This window comes from Meleagris gallopavo, chromosome 1, assembly GCF_000146605.3.
Source record: "Meleagris gallopavo isolate NT-WF06-2002-E0010 breed Aviagen turkey brand Nicholas breeding stock chromosome 1, Turkey_5.1, whole genome shotgun sequence".
NCBI lineage: Eukaryota > Metazoa > Chordata > Aves > Galliformes > Phasianidae > Meleagris > Meleagris gallopavo.
The window spans coordinates 11,731,850-11,746,596 of NC_015011.2; the positions used below are offsets into that span (position 1 = coordinate 11,731,850).

Here is a 14,747-nt window from a genome sequence, read left to right on the forward strand (position 1 = left end):
CCGCTCCGGGAAGAGAGGCGGTCTTGTCGGTGTAGCGGGAGATCCATCTCTGTCCCTGCTGAAACTGCTGCTCGGCCGCGCTGGGTGCGGAGTCTGGCTTTTATGGAAACACCTGTTCGTGAGGGAAGGGGCTGAGGCGGCCGCATGGCTGTCGGGAAGAGGCCAGACCTTTCCTGCAGTGCCCAGCCCCTGCGGGCATTGCACATCCCTTCCAGTCACGGCCCTCAGAACACGGCCCTGGCTGCCGTCAGGGCAGGACTGTGAGTCTGTTGTGAGCACGGGCAGTGTCCTGCAGCACTGCAACGTCCGTGGCCAACGCTGAGTTCTTGTAACCATTTGCTGTCATTTATTAGCTATTTTACAAACATCAGATTTATCATTACCTCCTTGGCAGGCGTTTCAGGGGTTTTCAGTGTGCCTGCTTTGATTTCATTCGCCATGCAGAAGGTCTCAGGAGCCATCTAGAAGCCTTGTCCACACTGATGCTTTACAGTCACGGCTCCTGACTGTATGTTTAAGAAGATATGGGAAGAATATGGAAATGCTGGTGAACTGCTTCTCTTGGATAAAATTACCTTACTTTTAAAGGAGGATTTTATTTGAGGACAAACTGAAATTCAAGCTTCCTGCTTGAAGGTACATTGCTTTGCGGATAGTTTTACTTTCTTCTGCATGTTTTGTCACTCTTTGAATCACTTAGTTTATAAGTCTGTGTATTTTCTTCCATTCTTTTCTTTAGCTTCCTTTTTCAGTCCTTCATTTGATGCAAAGCAGGTGTCCCTAGGACAGGCATTTTCTCTCTATTTACCCTACATTTATGACAGCTATAGAGTGAGAAGTCCCAACGAGGAGATGAACTGTGGCTAGCAGTAGCAATCAGTTAACAACTCAGCACAGGGTGATTAATGACTTAGTCATGAGTCCTCCTTTAAAAACATCATATTCTTTAAAATTTAAAAAAAATGGCTTTCCAGTGTTTGGAGAAGTAATACAGGATGGTGTGCCTTGCTGGCAGGTGGGCCCCGTCACAGGCTGTGGGCCCCTCAAGGTGTCCCTGCTCTGGAATGGTGTGCCTTCTTCCAGGAGTGCATCTTCAGCTGTCCCCAGCAGTGTCTCCTTCACATCCCTGCCCGTATCCTCTCACACCTCCTCTTGTACTTCCAGCTGTGCTGTCTGCTCCTTTTCTTCAATATGCGTTAGCACTTCTGCAGAGGGGAGTTTTGGCATGCGGTGGGTTTCATCCATTGTGGAAATAGCTGGAAGCAATTATAACAGCCACAGGGCAGTTGATGATATCCTTGCAACATTAATTTGTTTGTCTGTTTGCTTGTTGGTTCGCTTTGGTAGGTTGTGTTTTGTTTGTTTTTGTTTCTTCCTCCCCACAAACCTCAGAGTTTTCTTCCGTTTTTCAGGCCTTGATGTTTGGGTTCTGCTGACAGAGAGGTGGTGGCTGAAGTTGCCAGTGAAGAGTCTGCTCCACCAGTGTGAGTAGTCATACTTTATTCTCATAGACCATTTCACTTGCTTGTGTTTTGTTTGTCCCACTCATTCAAGGATTTTGTCACCATTTCCCTGCTATCTTTTGATCTGAATTATTGCCATCTTGTGCTCTGTATGGAATTGTGTGTGTTACAGCAGATGAATGTAGAAAAGAGGAAGATGAAGTTTTAGGCTTAGAAAAATCAGGCCATCCTCTTCCAATCCTTGCAAGGGGAATCAAGCCATCCTCTCTCAAACCTTGCAAGATGAAGTCTTGGTAGAATGAGAAATATTTGAGAGTAGTAGTTTAGCAGAAGATGTGGGAACGGAAAGCTTGATAGGCACTAAATTACTGTTGACAGCAGAGTCTACATGAACAGGGCTGGCTGCAGCTGTGATGGCAAAACTGATGGTGATAAAGAGATTGTGTAGTGTTTTTCTACAGTCTAATGCCTTTGATGCCTTTGGGTGGATATTAAGTGCCTTTAACAACTCCTTTCTTTCCAAGTCATGTTGTTTCAGCTGTAAAAAAAAACCTTTACCTGGTGTTTTACTAAAAATAAAAGGCAGAAAATTTATGGTTTTCTTGAACTGTTGCAGGGTGCACAGTCCTTGGAGTGGTGAAGAGGCCATGTATTGATATTGTTTTTAAGCAAACAAGGAAGTAAGCCATTCTTGCTTCTCAGGGCTTTCTATCCTACACTGTGCCTTAAACATGGAGACTGTAGAAATGAATAACATATCCTTGAAACGTCCTCATTCTGAGGATGATGCGGCTAATGCGGATGAAATTAAAAGACAGAAGATCTCAGAGAACTCTAAGACAGGAAGCAACTCTGAGCAGAATGTTCAGACTGTAATAGAACAACCTGACAAATCTATGCTCGAGGACACCAAAAATGAAATAATTCCCAATGAGGAGGGTGAGGAGCAGGAAGATGAGGAACTAGAGGACAGTGATGAAGATGGAGATCCAGAGAGCTTTGCAGACATGATGAAGCACGGACTGACAGAAAGCGATGTTGGCATAACTAAATTTGTTAGCTGTCACAAAGGATTTTCTGGAATCTTAAAAGAGAGGTAACTCTTTGTCTTGTTACGTATGTTAATTCCCCACATTAACAGCTGTTCTCTGTTTTCTAACTCACCGGATGCAACCAGATTATGGGCTGCTGTTTGGGAGGTTCATCACTTTTTTTTTCTGATGCTGAGATTGAAAGAAATGTTTAATTTGGCATTTTTCTGGATTGGTTTTGGTTTATTTTTTCTTTCCTGTCAAATGAGAGGGAAGCTCAGTGTGGATAGAGGTAGATGATTATGCTAATCTTTGCCATTTATTTTACTCTGTGGCAGCAGCATGCAGCATAAAGCTTAATGTGATACAGCTACCTTTCATACCGCTCTTCAGTGCTGATACGAGATGCAATACCTGATACTAATACTGAAACCATCCCTCTCCAGTTCTCCCCTGCTTTTTCCTAACTTCTGTGCAGCGATTGTTACACATGTATATTGGCAGATTGTCCAGTAGGCTTTAAAATATGTTCTGGTCAGTTGTAATGTCATTTACAAAACATAAAAGGGAACTTTATAACACGGGCTATGGATCTTACATTATATACTTAGTAATATATTTGAATACTAGTAGCTTTTTTCCCCATAAAAAATCTAATTTTTAAATTAAGCACCTTTGAGTAAAACTCTGAGTGCAAACACAAGAACTCTGAAAGTCATTGTTGTCCTACCTTAGCAAGACAGTTTTGTTTTACACCAAGTCCTTGTTTTTAAGTACTAACTTCACAAACAGATCATTTTATATAATAAAATATGTAATATGATATAAAGTGAAATGTTCTTGTGATGTATTTAATCTTTCCATGCAGCACGGAACAGCTAGCACAAGCCTTCTCTGGTGAGCACAGTCTGTGCTGAAATGCCTTTGGGGAAATTTGCCAGTTTTCAAACTGAAGCGGCCAGAGGTGGCTGTGTGGTAGAAATGTTTGTGGACTGACAGTTTCACTTTGATGTCAGTTTGTAGCACCTATAATTAACTTAATCCCAGCAATTTTATGGTAACCATCACTAGCATGTCTAGACAGCTGCAGATAATAAGGGAGGGTACAGAACACTCTTAAGCAAGGAATTCTGCCAATAACATGTATGGCTAATAGCATGGCACATGTAGAAACATAGGCTTGGAGGGTGCTATAGAAACATTCCCATGATGAAGTGTTTCATTAATCTTTCAACATTCATACATTTATAAACTGAGGATATTTTTTTTCTTTAGAAGTGGTTGCTAGTTAAAAAGAATGTAGGAAGTGCAACATAAATTGCCTCAACTCCCCTAAAGTTAGGATGTTTCATTGTTGGGCATCAATCCAAAACACTGTGGTCAATGTTTTTGTTGCTGTGACAGAGGATGCAGAACAGCTTATTTTGGAAGGTGTTCTCTACAGTTGAACACGTGGAACAGCTGTATTTGTTCCTCTTTTCTTAAAGAATGGCTAATGTATTTTGTCCTGCAGGTTGTTGAGAGCTACAGTTAATACATGTGTGTTGAAGTTGTAGCAAAGTAATGGAGTCTTAATTATTAGCAGGTAACTACGGCATCTGCTTGGGTATCTGCAAACATCTTTGTTTAATTATCTGACACTTTTTTGCTTTGTTTTCTTGGTATATTTTGAGGGATGGGAATGGGCACAGTTTTATCATAGCTGAAGTTTCTTTTGCGCTCCCTGGAATGGCTTCTACAAACAAATATTTTCTTAGGGAAGCACTCTGTGATGTGGGATTTCTTTTTTTAATTGCAATTTTTGTGTGCTTTTTTTCCCACCAGGTACTCAGACTTCGTTGTTCACGAAATAGGCAAAGATGGACGTGTGAGCCATTTGGATGACTTCACTGTCCCAGTGGATGATGAGGTAAATTTTGAGGTAAAGGTTTGGTAACAGCTGAATGAGCAAAAACATGAAGAGAATGAAAATTGTTTTATGTGGGTTATTGGTTGTTTGTTTTTCCCCCTTAAATATGTGTCAGGATCCATCAGAAGAAACATTCACTGTTTTGTCAGATGAAGACAAGAAGCGTTTAGAGGAGCTCCAGCTTCTTAAGAATAAGGAAACTAGCGTGGCCATAGAGGTAAAACGAATAAATAGTATGAAATTTGTGGGGAGGGAATAAGAGTGTGAGTGGTAATTGAGCTTTCTAATGCATGTCAGGTATGAGAGCAGCTTGTATGTGATGTTGCAGCAGGTAGTGCTGAAATGTTGCTAACTTAGGATGCAATTGTGTAAAGCATTACAAACACTTGAATTTGTGCATAGGAGTAGTTATTTAGATTTCAGTGGGACACCTGAACTCAAACACATCTTAATTTCTGTGGTGTTAAAATTTTCTTGCAATGTTTTGGTCCTCTGTCTAGTAGTGTTTTATAAGGTGCTTATTTGAGAAGTATTGAATAAACATCCATCCTGATAAAAAGATTATTTCGAAGGTGAGTATTAAGTAACTTAATAGAAAAGAGGCTAAAAATGGTCTTCTGTAACAAGAAATATAAGCAATGTACAAAATAAAACAATGCTTCGTATTTCTGAATAGTCCAATATTCCATATTTTTGAAGAACAGCTGTTGAATTTGTGTTAGATAGTAGAATAGGATTAGGTCTAATAATTTCAAAGAAGCATTAACATATTAAATAATCATAGAATGGTTTGGATTGGAAGGGACCTATAAGATGACCTAGTTCCAGCCTTGATGCTGTAGGGAGGGACGTCTCCCTCTAGACCAGGTTGCTCTCAGCCCCATCCAGCCTGGCCTTGGACACCTCCAGGGCAGGAGCATCCACAGCCTCACTGGGCAGCCTGTTCCAGTGTCTCACCACCCTCACTGTGAAGAATTTCTTCCTAATATCTAGTCTAATTTTGCCCTCTTCTAGATTAAAGCCATTTCGCCTTGTCCTGTTGCTACATGCCCTTATGAAAAGTCCTTTCTCAGCTTTCCCATAGGCCCCCTTCAGGTGCTGGAAGGCCTCTATAAGGTCCCCTTGGAGCCTTCTTTTCTCCAGGTTAGGTAATCTTAGGCTAGGTAATTTCCAAGCTATCTTACCTCATCTTTTTGTTTTTTTCTTTTTCATATAGAAAAGCTTAGTTTTGCCAGAGTTGTTGCTAAAAGAGGAAATTTTATTAAACACAAAATTAGGGAATTTGTCTTGAGAATTTGTGGTTTTCTGGGATTTGTAGCATTTATTATTTTTAAAACTAATGACTAGGCCAGACTTCTTAAACTATACCATTCAGTACTTCGGTATGATTCAGTAGTTGTTTGGTTTTATTTTTAAGCGTGCAAAACTTTAAATCTTGGGGAGTCCTTTTCCTTTTGTGTTATTTGATTTTGTTTGTGCACACCTGTGTTTCAACAGGTCATTGAAGACACTAAAGAAAAAAGAACAGTTATTCACCAAGCTGTTAAGTCCTTGTTTCCTGGGCTGGAGACTAAAACAGAAGATCGAGATGGAAAAAAATACATTATTGCCTATCACGCTGCTGGGAAAAAAGCACTGGCAAGTGAGTTTCAGTATCACAGCAGTTGGGTAAAGTAAATGCTAAAATTAATCTGAAAACTAAAAAAAAAATAAAAAAATTGTATCATTAGAAGGCAGTTCACATGGAGTGTACATCCTAATGTAGTCTGGCTTGCTGTTTTTTTGCAGCAGTACTGTGCATCTAAAATAACTGGAAACATAAAGAGTATCTACAGTTTATTTTTTTTTTTACTCATTTTTCTTTCCAAATCTTTAATCAAGTATAGGTATGTTAGAAGCAAGAGGATCTTTTGCTATTACAATGGAAACAGGCAAAGTAGGGGCTTTATTCTGTGTATTGTTTGAAGTGGACTTCATGAACCTGCCTGGAAATGTATGTGTGTGTTGTGGTTGTAGCTGAAATGTACCAGTGTAATCCTGACTGTCTTGAAAATTCATGACAAAATTCTTAATGACTAGATTAGAGATATTTTGTTTTCTCAGAGTTACTGTTTATACAGACATAAATTATGAGTATTTACTGTGGCCTTTAAGTTAGCTCCAGTTATGAGGCTACTTCTGCTTTCAAGGCTAATTCTATTTTCAGAGAATTGTCCATACATATTATAGTCACTATTTTGGAGCAATAGAAGTAATGAAAGATTTTGAAAAGGCAGTATTATCCACTTCAGTCTTACCAAATCTTGTTTTACTTATGGGAGATAAATTCATATGTTCTACATTTATTTATTTATGTTTTTTAATGTTACTACTTCTTTGCTCCTCCTGTAAGTTGAGAGAATTGTCTGAATGCCATTTAGGACACGTAATTATTATTCAGATACTTAACTATTATTAAGATTTGATTTAAACTGCTTGATTACTATTTCATTTCAAACTTTTGCAAGTGGTACAATCTGTAAACCTAGCCCTTTCATTGTAAAGAGGGAGGAGGTGGAGAAAGCAAAAGACAAAGAAATAGGATAATTTAAAATTTGAAATAAGACCATCTCCACCTTCAATTTAGTTATTACTTCTAAGGCTTTTATTATGGAATAAAACAGGAATTTTATTAAGGAATATAACAGGAATGTTGTATGTTTATTGGTACAAATTATAACACGTTGCATATCTCGTTTAATCATTTAGAAAACATGTATATTTGCATGCACTGTGCATGGATATGTATACTTAGCAACACAGAGTTCTCCTCAACCAGTTTTATTCTCTGTCAGTTTGTATTGTTTTTACCTTCACCTTTCCCTTCTGCTTGCATATTTTCTTTAACCATTGTTACAGTTGAATTTGTTTATTCAGCCAGTCTGATTTGACAGTATTGACTGTAGACTATTGACTGTATAGAAGAATTCAAGTATTTGGAAGACACTGAAGAGAACTTAGCGATGTATCTCTAGGATTAAAATATTATCTGGAGCACCATCTTGTGAGGCAGAGGAGCATCATCTGTTTAAACTTGGCCTTTTAAGTTGTGATGCTACAGCCACCTGTGCAAGTTGGTGGAGATGAGTGCAGTTTCAGTGGGTGTGTGTATGTGCTAATGAATGCAAGTTTTGGCTGCAAGTTGCTTTTAGTCAGGATTATGTCTTCCATGTTTATGTAGCCACCAACACTTCTTAGTCCTGTGTGGGCTCCCCAGGCAAGAAACTCTTCAGAAATGTGCAGTAATTAGCTGAGAGGTATCTGATTACTTTTGTTCATAACGTAAGCAGGTAGCAAAAATGACTTCCTAAAATCTTAAAATTAGAAGATACTTTGCGTCTATAGTAAGTTCAAACCCCAAATACTATAGATTGTCAGTAAATTGCTGTTTCATCATTGTCCACAAACAAAGTTTGTTGCGTTTCTGATTGAAGCTTTCCATATGTTCACCGTTTGCCTCTGCACGATTCCATTGCATAACTGTCTAAATTGCTGTCATCCACCACCTAACTGTTGGATGCTCTAAAGCATAAACAATCCCATAACCATAAACCTGCATGTTCACCTTTAAAAACCCTTCGACATTCTAAAAATTAAATGCTACTCTTTTGTGCTCTTTATGCTATGCATTGGGACAGAGGTCAGAACTGCAACAGGTAAGAGATGTTGACATTTCATGCTAACAAAATGAAATGCCAACCATTATGACCTCCTAAATTGTGATAAGACTGGCCAAACTACTTACAGTTCTAAAACAAAACTAAGTTAAGCCCCAAACAATCTACACACAAGTAATGTTTAAAATTCCCAGAAACAGGCAAGAATTGGGCTTGTGCTACCACTTTTTTTTGCTAGTGCAGGATAGTCAGTAGCCGTTCAGTGCAGAAAAGATATCTGCCAGTGATAAGTGATGTTGGAAGATCAGGGTTGATGATACTGTTTGAAATCTATTGTAAATTTCCCTTTGATTTCATTAAGCCTAAATTTTACCCTTCAGCCTTCTATTTCAGAACACAGTTTCCAGATTGATACAACCTCATGTATCGTGCATTCTGATCTTAACAAAGAGCTTCTAGCCTTCGAGTTGCAGAAAAAGATTTGGAAGAAGGCTTGGAAATATGATTTTACTGTGAAATGTGTAACATGACTCTGGAAAATAGCAATAAGGAATGCAGGCTGCCCCTCCAGCCCCATCTACCTGATTGAATACCCTGACATACTGAGTGAGGAATGGTTAAACATTGGGATTATAGCTGCAGCCCTCCAGTACTCAGTGTGATGGGCAGTGTGGGAACAGGCACACTGTGGCTGTCGTGCCCACAGCTGGCAGCCTCTTGGTGTATTGCATAGAGAACTGTTAATTTAGCTCTGAGAAGGGTTCTTTTCTTGGAGGATGTGACAATGACTGTGTGCAAGATGGATTGGTTAAATAAGAACTGTTCTGGATGGAGAAGACTTTCCTTGTGAATTGCTCTGTTTTCCTCTCTTCTGTTTTATTAATGATTTCTTGATGGAGGTATCTTGCTCTTCAAGGTAAATGCAAGATTTTGCTGAAGAAGACAAGAAGAGCTGCCCTTTAGTGAAAAGCTTAATGAAGCTTAAACATATTTACTGTCTCCATATAAATAATAATAATAAATAATACTGTAGTCTTCTTACAAACAGTGCTCCAATGGTCCTCATCTATTAGATGAGTTAGAGCAGACACTAGTTGAAATTTAGAGTGGCTTTTACTTTACTGGCTGAAAGTCAGTATAATGATAAAGGTTTTGAAGAGCTTAATCAAGTGAGATGGCAGTCAAGTGACATGAGGATCTTTTTTAGCTAGTTTTGTGACAAAGGAACTCACCATTTTGTATACACTGAGTATACTTTTCAGTGTGCTTTGTGGCTTTTACTGTCAATATTTAATTTTTCTTTTTATTTTTCTAAAGCAGATGGAAATAATCAGAAACTGACTATTGTGTATTTGTTTTAAATGAAGCTTCAATGGCAACTATATTCACTGACACAATTAAAAAGAGACGCTTCTAACATTCTAACCTTTTGTTTTTAAAGATCCAAGAAAACACTCTTGGCCAAAATCCAGGGGAAGCTACTGCCATTTTGTACTGTACAAGGAGAACAAGGATACAATGGATGCCATTAATGTCCTATCAAAATTTTTAAGGTAAGGCTGTTGTTTCTGTCAACTTGTCTATCATACAGATTTCCCTCTGCCTGTTTCATGTTAATGTGATGCCTCAGGGTAATGTAAGAGCAACACAAGTGGTTACTGTTGCCTAATCTTTAGCCAAGTTTTTTTTTTCTTAACGTTGGTTTCGTACCTTAAACTTACTTTTAACGTACCTTAAACGGTTTTTTTTTTTAACTTTTAAAAAAAAAAAAAAAAAAAGGGTAAAAGGATATCAAATTTAAAACTTCAAGTCTCAGAAGGAGAGAGCCAAGTGATTTCAAGTAATTTAAAAGACTGTACCCTGTTATTTCAGTGGCAAAAGTAATTCAAGTGGGCTCATTGGAGAAAGGTGAGGCAGCCCATTGCTTCGATGAAAATAACATAAATTAAAAGCTATTTGTTTCAAGTGTGTGCATATATATGAAAGTATGTTATGAGCATGTGTATGACACATACTGTTGTGATGATATGTTAATTTGTTCCTAAGCACTGATTGATAATCTGTAGTTCTATGTGTTAATTTCTCCAGGCAAACACAGTCTGAGTTCCTTTCACCCCATCAGGTGCAGCAACAAAAAGATTTGTGAAAGGCATGATGTGAACATAATGAATTACAGATAAAAGATTATCTTTAAATTAGGTCAATTCAGTGATCTATTGCCTGCTTTTCCACTTCTCTTCATTGTTTCTGTCCCAAAGTAAATATCTGTGCTTCAAACTCTATCCCACGCCGTATTAGTATTTCTATATGAGAAGAGACTATTGGGGGTGTAGTTTGATGGAAATATGTATGTAACGGCAATCCTGATACCATCTGGTGCCCATTGATGGAATAACTGGAAACACAGGAAAGGAAAGGAAATTTTCTTCTTGAGGATAGAATTGGAACAAACTTTAAATTAACTTCCCATATTCTCACATGATATGCAGGCATGTTATTCAAGCAGACATGCTATTTGAAGTTTAAGGGAGAAATGAATGTGTTGTGAATTATTTTATTTATTTATTTTTTATAGTGATTACTGCACCTTTGTGAACTGAGTGCATTTATGTAAGGAAGTATTTTGAAGGCTTGTAGTTTGAAAGCACAGTTGTGCTAGAAGTGAATCGGTCCGGAAGGTTTCCTTGTGTTTTACATGCTTAGAGATAACTTAGATAATGCCACACATATTCAGGAGTGTCACATTGCATTTTGTTTCCCAGAACTAGGCTGCATCTACATATATATGTGTATATTCTGTATTCTGTATATTTTAATGTAAAATTCATATTTTTCATATAAAATAATATCACTAGGTAATTATACTGAAAACTATGTCAAATCTGTCTCTGCTTTCATAGTTTTAATCTATTTCATTATTGCCTTTAAGAGTGAAGCCAAACATATTTTCTTACATGGGAACTAAAGATAAAAGGGCTATAACAGTTCAAGAAATTGCTGTTCTTAGGTAAGTAAAAATACACTGGAGTGTTTGCATTCCTACCACAGATACTTCACTACCTCACTATACTCCTCACTCAGTAGGCATGTCATGAGTAGCGGATTCATGTCCTGATCTTGCAAAGTACTGGAGCCATGCATTAATAAAATACTGTAATCCCTCTTTTTATTCTATGGTGATTGCTGATATTTTCCATCAGCAGTGTCCTGAGTCAGAGGCTCGGCACATGTGAATGCATGTATCCAGATGAAGCAGTGGCCCAACTTGCCTCTATGTGCTCCCACACTACATGACCCTCTGCAGCACAGCAAAGCAGAATGACACGATGGAAATTCTGTTTCATTTCCATCCTGGCCTTTGTTTCCCCTTCCTCCAGTTGGAATCCTGTTTCCTTTCTTGCTGAACTTTCTGAACAGCTCCAGAGAAGGGTAACCACTGCCTTTCCCATCTCTGAGTAGCCAAAAGGGTAAGAAAAAGACAAGAAATTTTTCCTGCCTTAATCTGCTCCCAAAATAAAATTTATCTTGGCATGATCTGAGATAAATACATGGTTCCTTGGCACTTGAAATTAGTGCTACATCAGTAACTAAGGATGCCTCACAGCCATGGATTACAATATCTGTTTAGCTGCTGTAATATTCTGCCCCTGTTGCTTTTTACAGTCCTTTGAAAGCCGTTCTCCTCAAGTGGAGGAATTCTGAGGTCTAAAAGCCAGAAACTTGATCAAATCCTTCTTAAAAGGAAGGCATTCACTGCTTAATTGTTGGTAGTTTTTCTCCCAGTGGTTTGCATGTGCATACGCTTGCATGTATAAAGGGAATTCTTAATTTCTGAATCAGATAAGAAGCCCCAGATTTTAATTTCTGATAACAAGTTTATCAGTTGATGGGCAATTAGCTGAACTTGTGATTTAGCCATCTTGGGTGCTGTTCTATTTTTTTTCTAACATTGTGTCCTAGAGCTCAGCCTTTTGTAAGCATTAACAGCCTACTAGGGAGGAACCTGCTGATTCTGGTAGTGTTCAGTAGCATTGAGTACCAGACTCTCCTGTAGAGCACTGAAGAGAGGTGGAGTAGGGAAGGAGAGCTTACTGATCATCAGCCCACCCTGAGCAAAGTATACAAACTCCATACTGTTTGATAAACTTCTCTGTTTTGGTGTAAGTTTTAGTAGAAATGTCAAAGAGCCAGCTCTGTGATGCAAAGAACAGGACATATTTCTCAAAATGCTAGTGAGAAAAGAGAACTCAGTGATAGGTTCAACTTCATGCTCCTTCATTTCCACGAAGCTTACACAGTAGCTAATTACTTAAGTCTGTTTAAGATTGTGCTGTCTTGAGTATACTCGCAGTGTAAAGAAGAGTTACGCTTGTGGTGTAGGGTATGTTATGCTTTAGTATTACAACTTTGAGTTTTTGAGTGCATACACTAATACAAACATCAGACAGCATGAACGGCTTTGTCACAGTGTATGTTTTGTTGTGAATAAAAATAAACAGGTCTTTGGAATTTTCTTCTAGATGTTACGTAAAAATACTTCGAATAGAAGAGCAGAAGAGTGGTGAAACACAACTCACTGCTTTTTGTTTCAAAATGATGGCATTTTTATATTTATTTACCTTACTTGCTTTTCTAAACTGTTGGTCACTGTTGGTCTGTTTCTTTTTTTTAGAATCACTGCACAAAGACTTGCTCATTTGAATAAATGCTTGATGAACTTTAAATTAGGAAATTTCAGTTATAAGAATCATCCACTGAAATTAGGAGAACTGCAAGGGAACCATTTCACTGTTGTTCTCAGGTAATTTTTTTCCCCTCAAACAGGACAGGGACATCAGTCATCTGGTTTTACAACAAAGAGGAAAGGTCCTATTGGGATGGAAGTTACTGAATTTGATGAGTGTTGGATAATGTTAATGTTGAGCTTTATTATTTTGGGGACCTTAAAACACTGTGAGCCCTTTAAAAAGGTTAAGAAAAGTTATAGACAGGTGTTTTTTTTTTGTTTGTTCAATGCTAGAAATATAACAGGAACTGATGACCAGATAGAGCAAGCAATGAACTCTCTCAGGGAAATTGGATTCATTAACTACTATGGAATGCAAAGATTTGGAACCACAGCTGTTCCTACATATCAAATTGGCAGGTATGTGTTGTTTTCATCCTCTTTTTTTTCTTTTTTTCCTCTTAATCTCTATAACTTTTAATTTATTTATTTCTTGGAAGGCTTTTCTATTCTATTGCATGTGCTAGTTTTAATTTTAGATTCATGAAGGAACTTGTTTTGAACTTGCTTCAGCAGGTGTCCTGCATAATGCCAATATTGCATAAACACAGTACTTACTTTGTTTAAATTTGCTAAATTTTAAAATGTATTTAGTAAATTCTTAATATACTTTCCTATTTGGATCTTAGAGCTATTCTACAGAACAACTGGAATGAAGTAATGGATTTGATACTGAAACCACGACCAGGAGGTAAGGACTGAGAAATACATGAAGTGTTCTTTTCCCTCCTCCCCAAAGAATTGTACTTTGAGGAATAACTTCTCGATTCTGATTCTTTTCATTTGAAAGGGCATTTGGGAGGACAACTTTGCACAGCTTCTGAAATTTAAATGTCAGCCCGTTTAGCAAGTGAGATGGAGTCTTCAGGTTCTCAGCCTTTCTGTTTCTTTTGGCTTACTGTGCAGTTTCTTGCACTGCATGTGGAAAGAGATCTGAATACTAATACACAGTCTGTTTGGACTGCACTTGGAGCACTCCAATCTCAAACATTCAGTGATTCTGTTGATCTCTGCAGTTACTGTGACTGAAATGCTAATTTTTCAATTCTTTTAATAGAAGAATAGATGGATTTTTATGTGTGTGGCTAAAATATTTTTATTTTGCATCCTTGTTCTAGCTGAGAAGGGATACTTAGTAAAATGCAGAGAAGAATGGGCAAAGACAAAAGATCCAGCAGCAGCTCTCAAAAAACTACCTGTAAAAAGGTGCGTGGAAGGACAGCTTCTACGCGGACTGTTAAAGTATGGAATGAAGAACATAATCTCTGCATTTGGCATAGTGAGTGTAAAAGTGCTGTGGGGCATTTACTGGAATAAACATATTCTTCTTACGGTATCACATGAATTTGAAATAGACTCATCAGGCTTCTGTTAGTCTAAACTTGTGTAAAACCTTTGCTTTTATCCTACCTTTTTTGCTTGAACTACTGCTGCATAGTAATGTGTGACATCTGTCACACATTAGTTAGTTAGCGTATGCATAATGAGCTCTCCTTATACCACAGTCTCTTTAAGTTGGAAGCCATACAGTTATATTTAGTAGCTGTGTATAGTATGGATCTGAGAATGGTGCAGAAAATCAGAGTTTTTCCTGTTGGTTTAAAAATATAAATCAAACTGACAGTGTGCTAATGAGGCAGCACTGTATAGATGTGGTGGATTCACTGTCACTTTTAAGTACTGTAATTAAGATGAAGTCTTCGGAGAAAATATCTCACAACCAGCAAATTATTGGCCCAGCATAGGAGCTGAGAATTAATTTTTTGTTTGTGATGAGGATAATTAGGCTAACACTGTGCTTTAACACCTGCAAAGTTTACTTAAGCATTTCAGGAGCTTGAATATGATTTCAGTGTTTTATAACAGCTTCATTTCTTTGAGCTGTTCAATTAAAAAAAAAAA

At 37.8% G+C, this 14,747-nt stretch overlaps 1 protein-coding gene across 1 annotated transcript; it reads left to right on the plus strand.

Annotated features, from left to right (window-relative positions):
* The first annotated feature begins 14 nt into the window (after positions 1 to 14).
* Positions 15 to 14,235, plus strand: PUS7 (pseudouridine synthase 7). Its single transcript, XM_010724137.3, has 12 exons — positions 15 to 636; positions 1,413 to 1,484; positions 2,080 to 2,559; positions 4,319 to 4,403; positions 4,519 to 4,620; positions 5,901 to 6,045; positions 9,501 to 9,612; positions 10,989 to 11,066; positions 12,732 to 12,860; positions 13,080 to 13,205; positions 13,475 to 13,536; positions 13,964 to 14,235. Exons 3-12 carry the CDS (start codon positions 2,195 to 2,197, stop codon positions 14,218 to 14,220), a joined length of 1,461 nt encoding a protein of 486 aa, XP_010722439.1. The 5' UTR covers positions 15 to 636; positions 1,413 to 1,484; positions 2,080 to 2,194; the 3' UTR covers positions 14,221 to 14,235.
* The last annotated feature ends 512 nt before the right edge of the window (positions 14,236 to 14,747 follow it).

Coding starts and splice junctions, on each gene's coding strand:
- PUS7 (XM_010724137.3), top strand. CDS start 2,195: ATGGAGACTGTAGAAATGAATAACATATCCTTGAAACGTCCTCATTCT. Junction 2,560..4,318: donor TCTGGAATCTTAAAAGAGAG/GTAACTCTTTGT, acceptor TTTTCCCACCAG/GTACTCAGACTTCGTTGTTC. Junction 12,861..13,079: donor CATTTCACTGTTGTTCTCAG/GTAATTTTTTTC, acceptor GTTCAATGCTAG/AAATATAACAGGAACTGATG.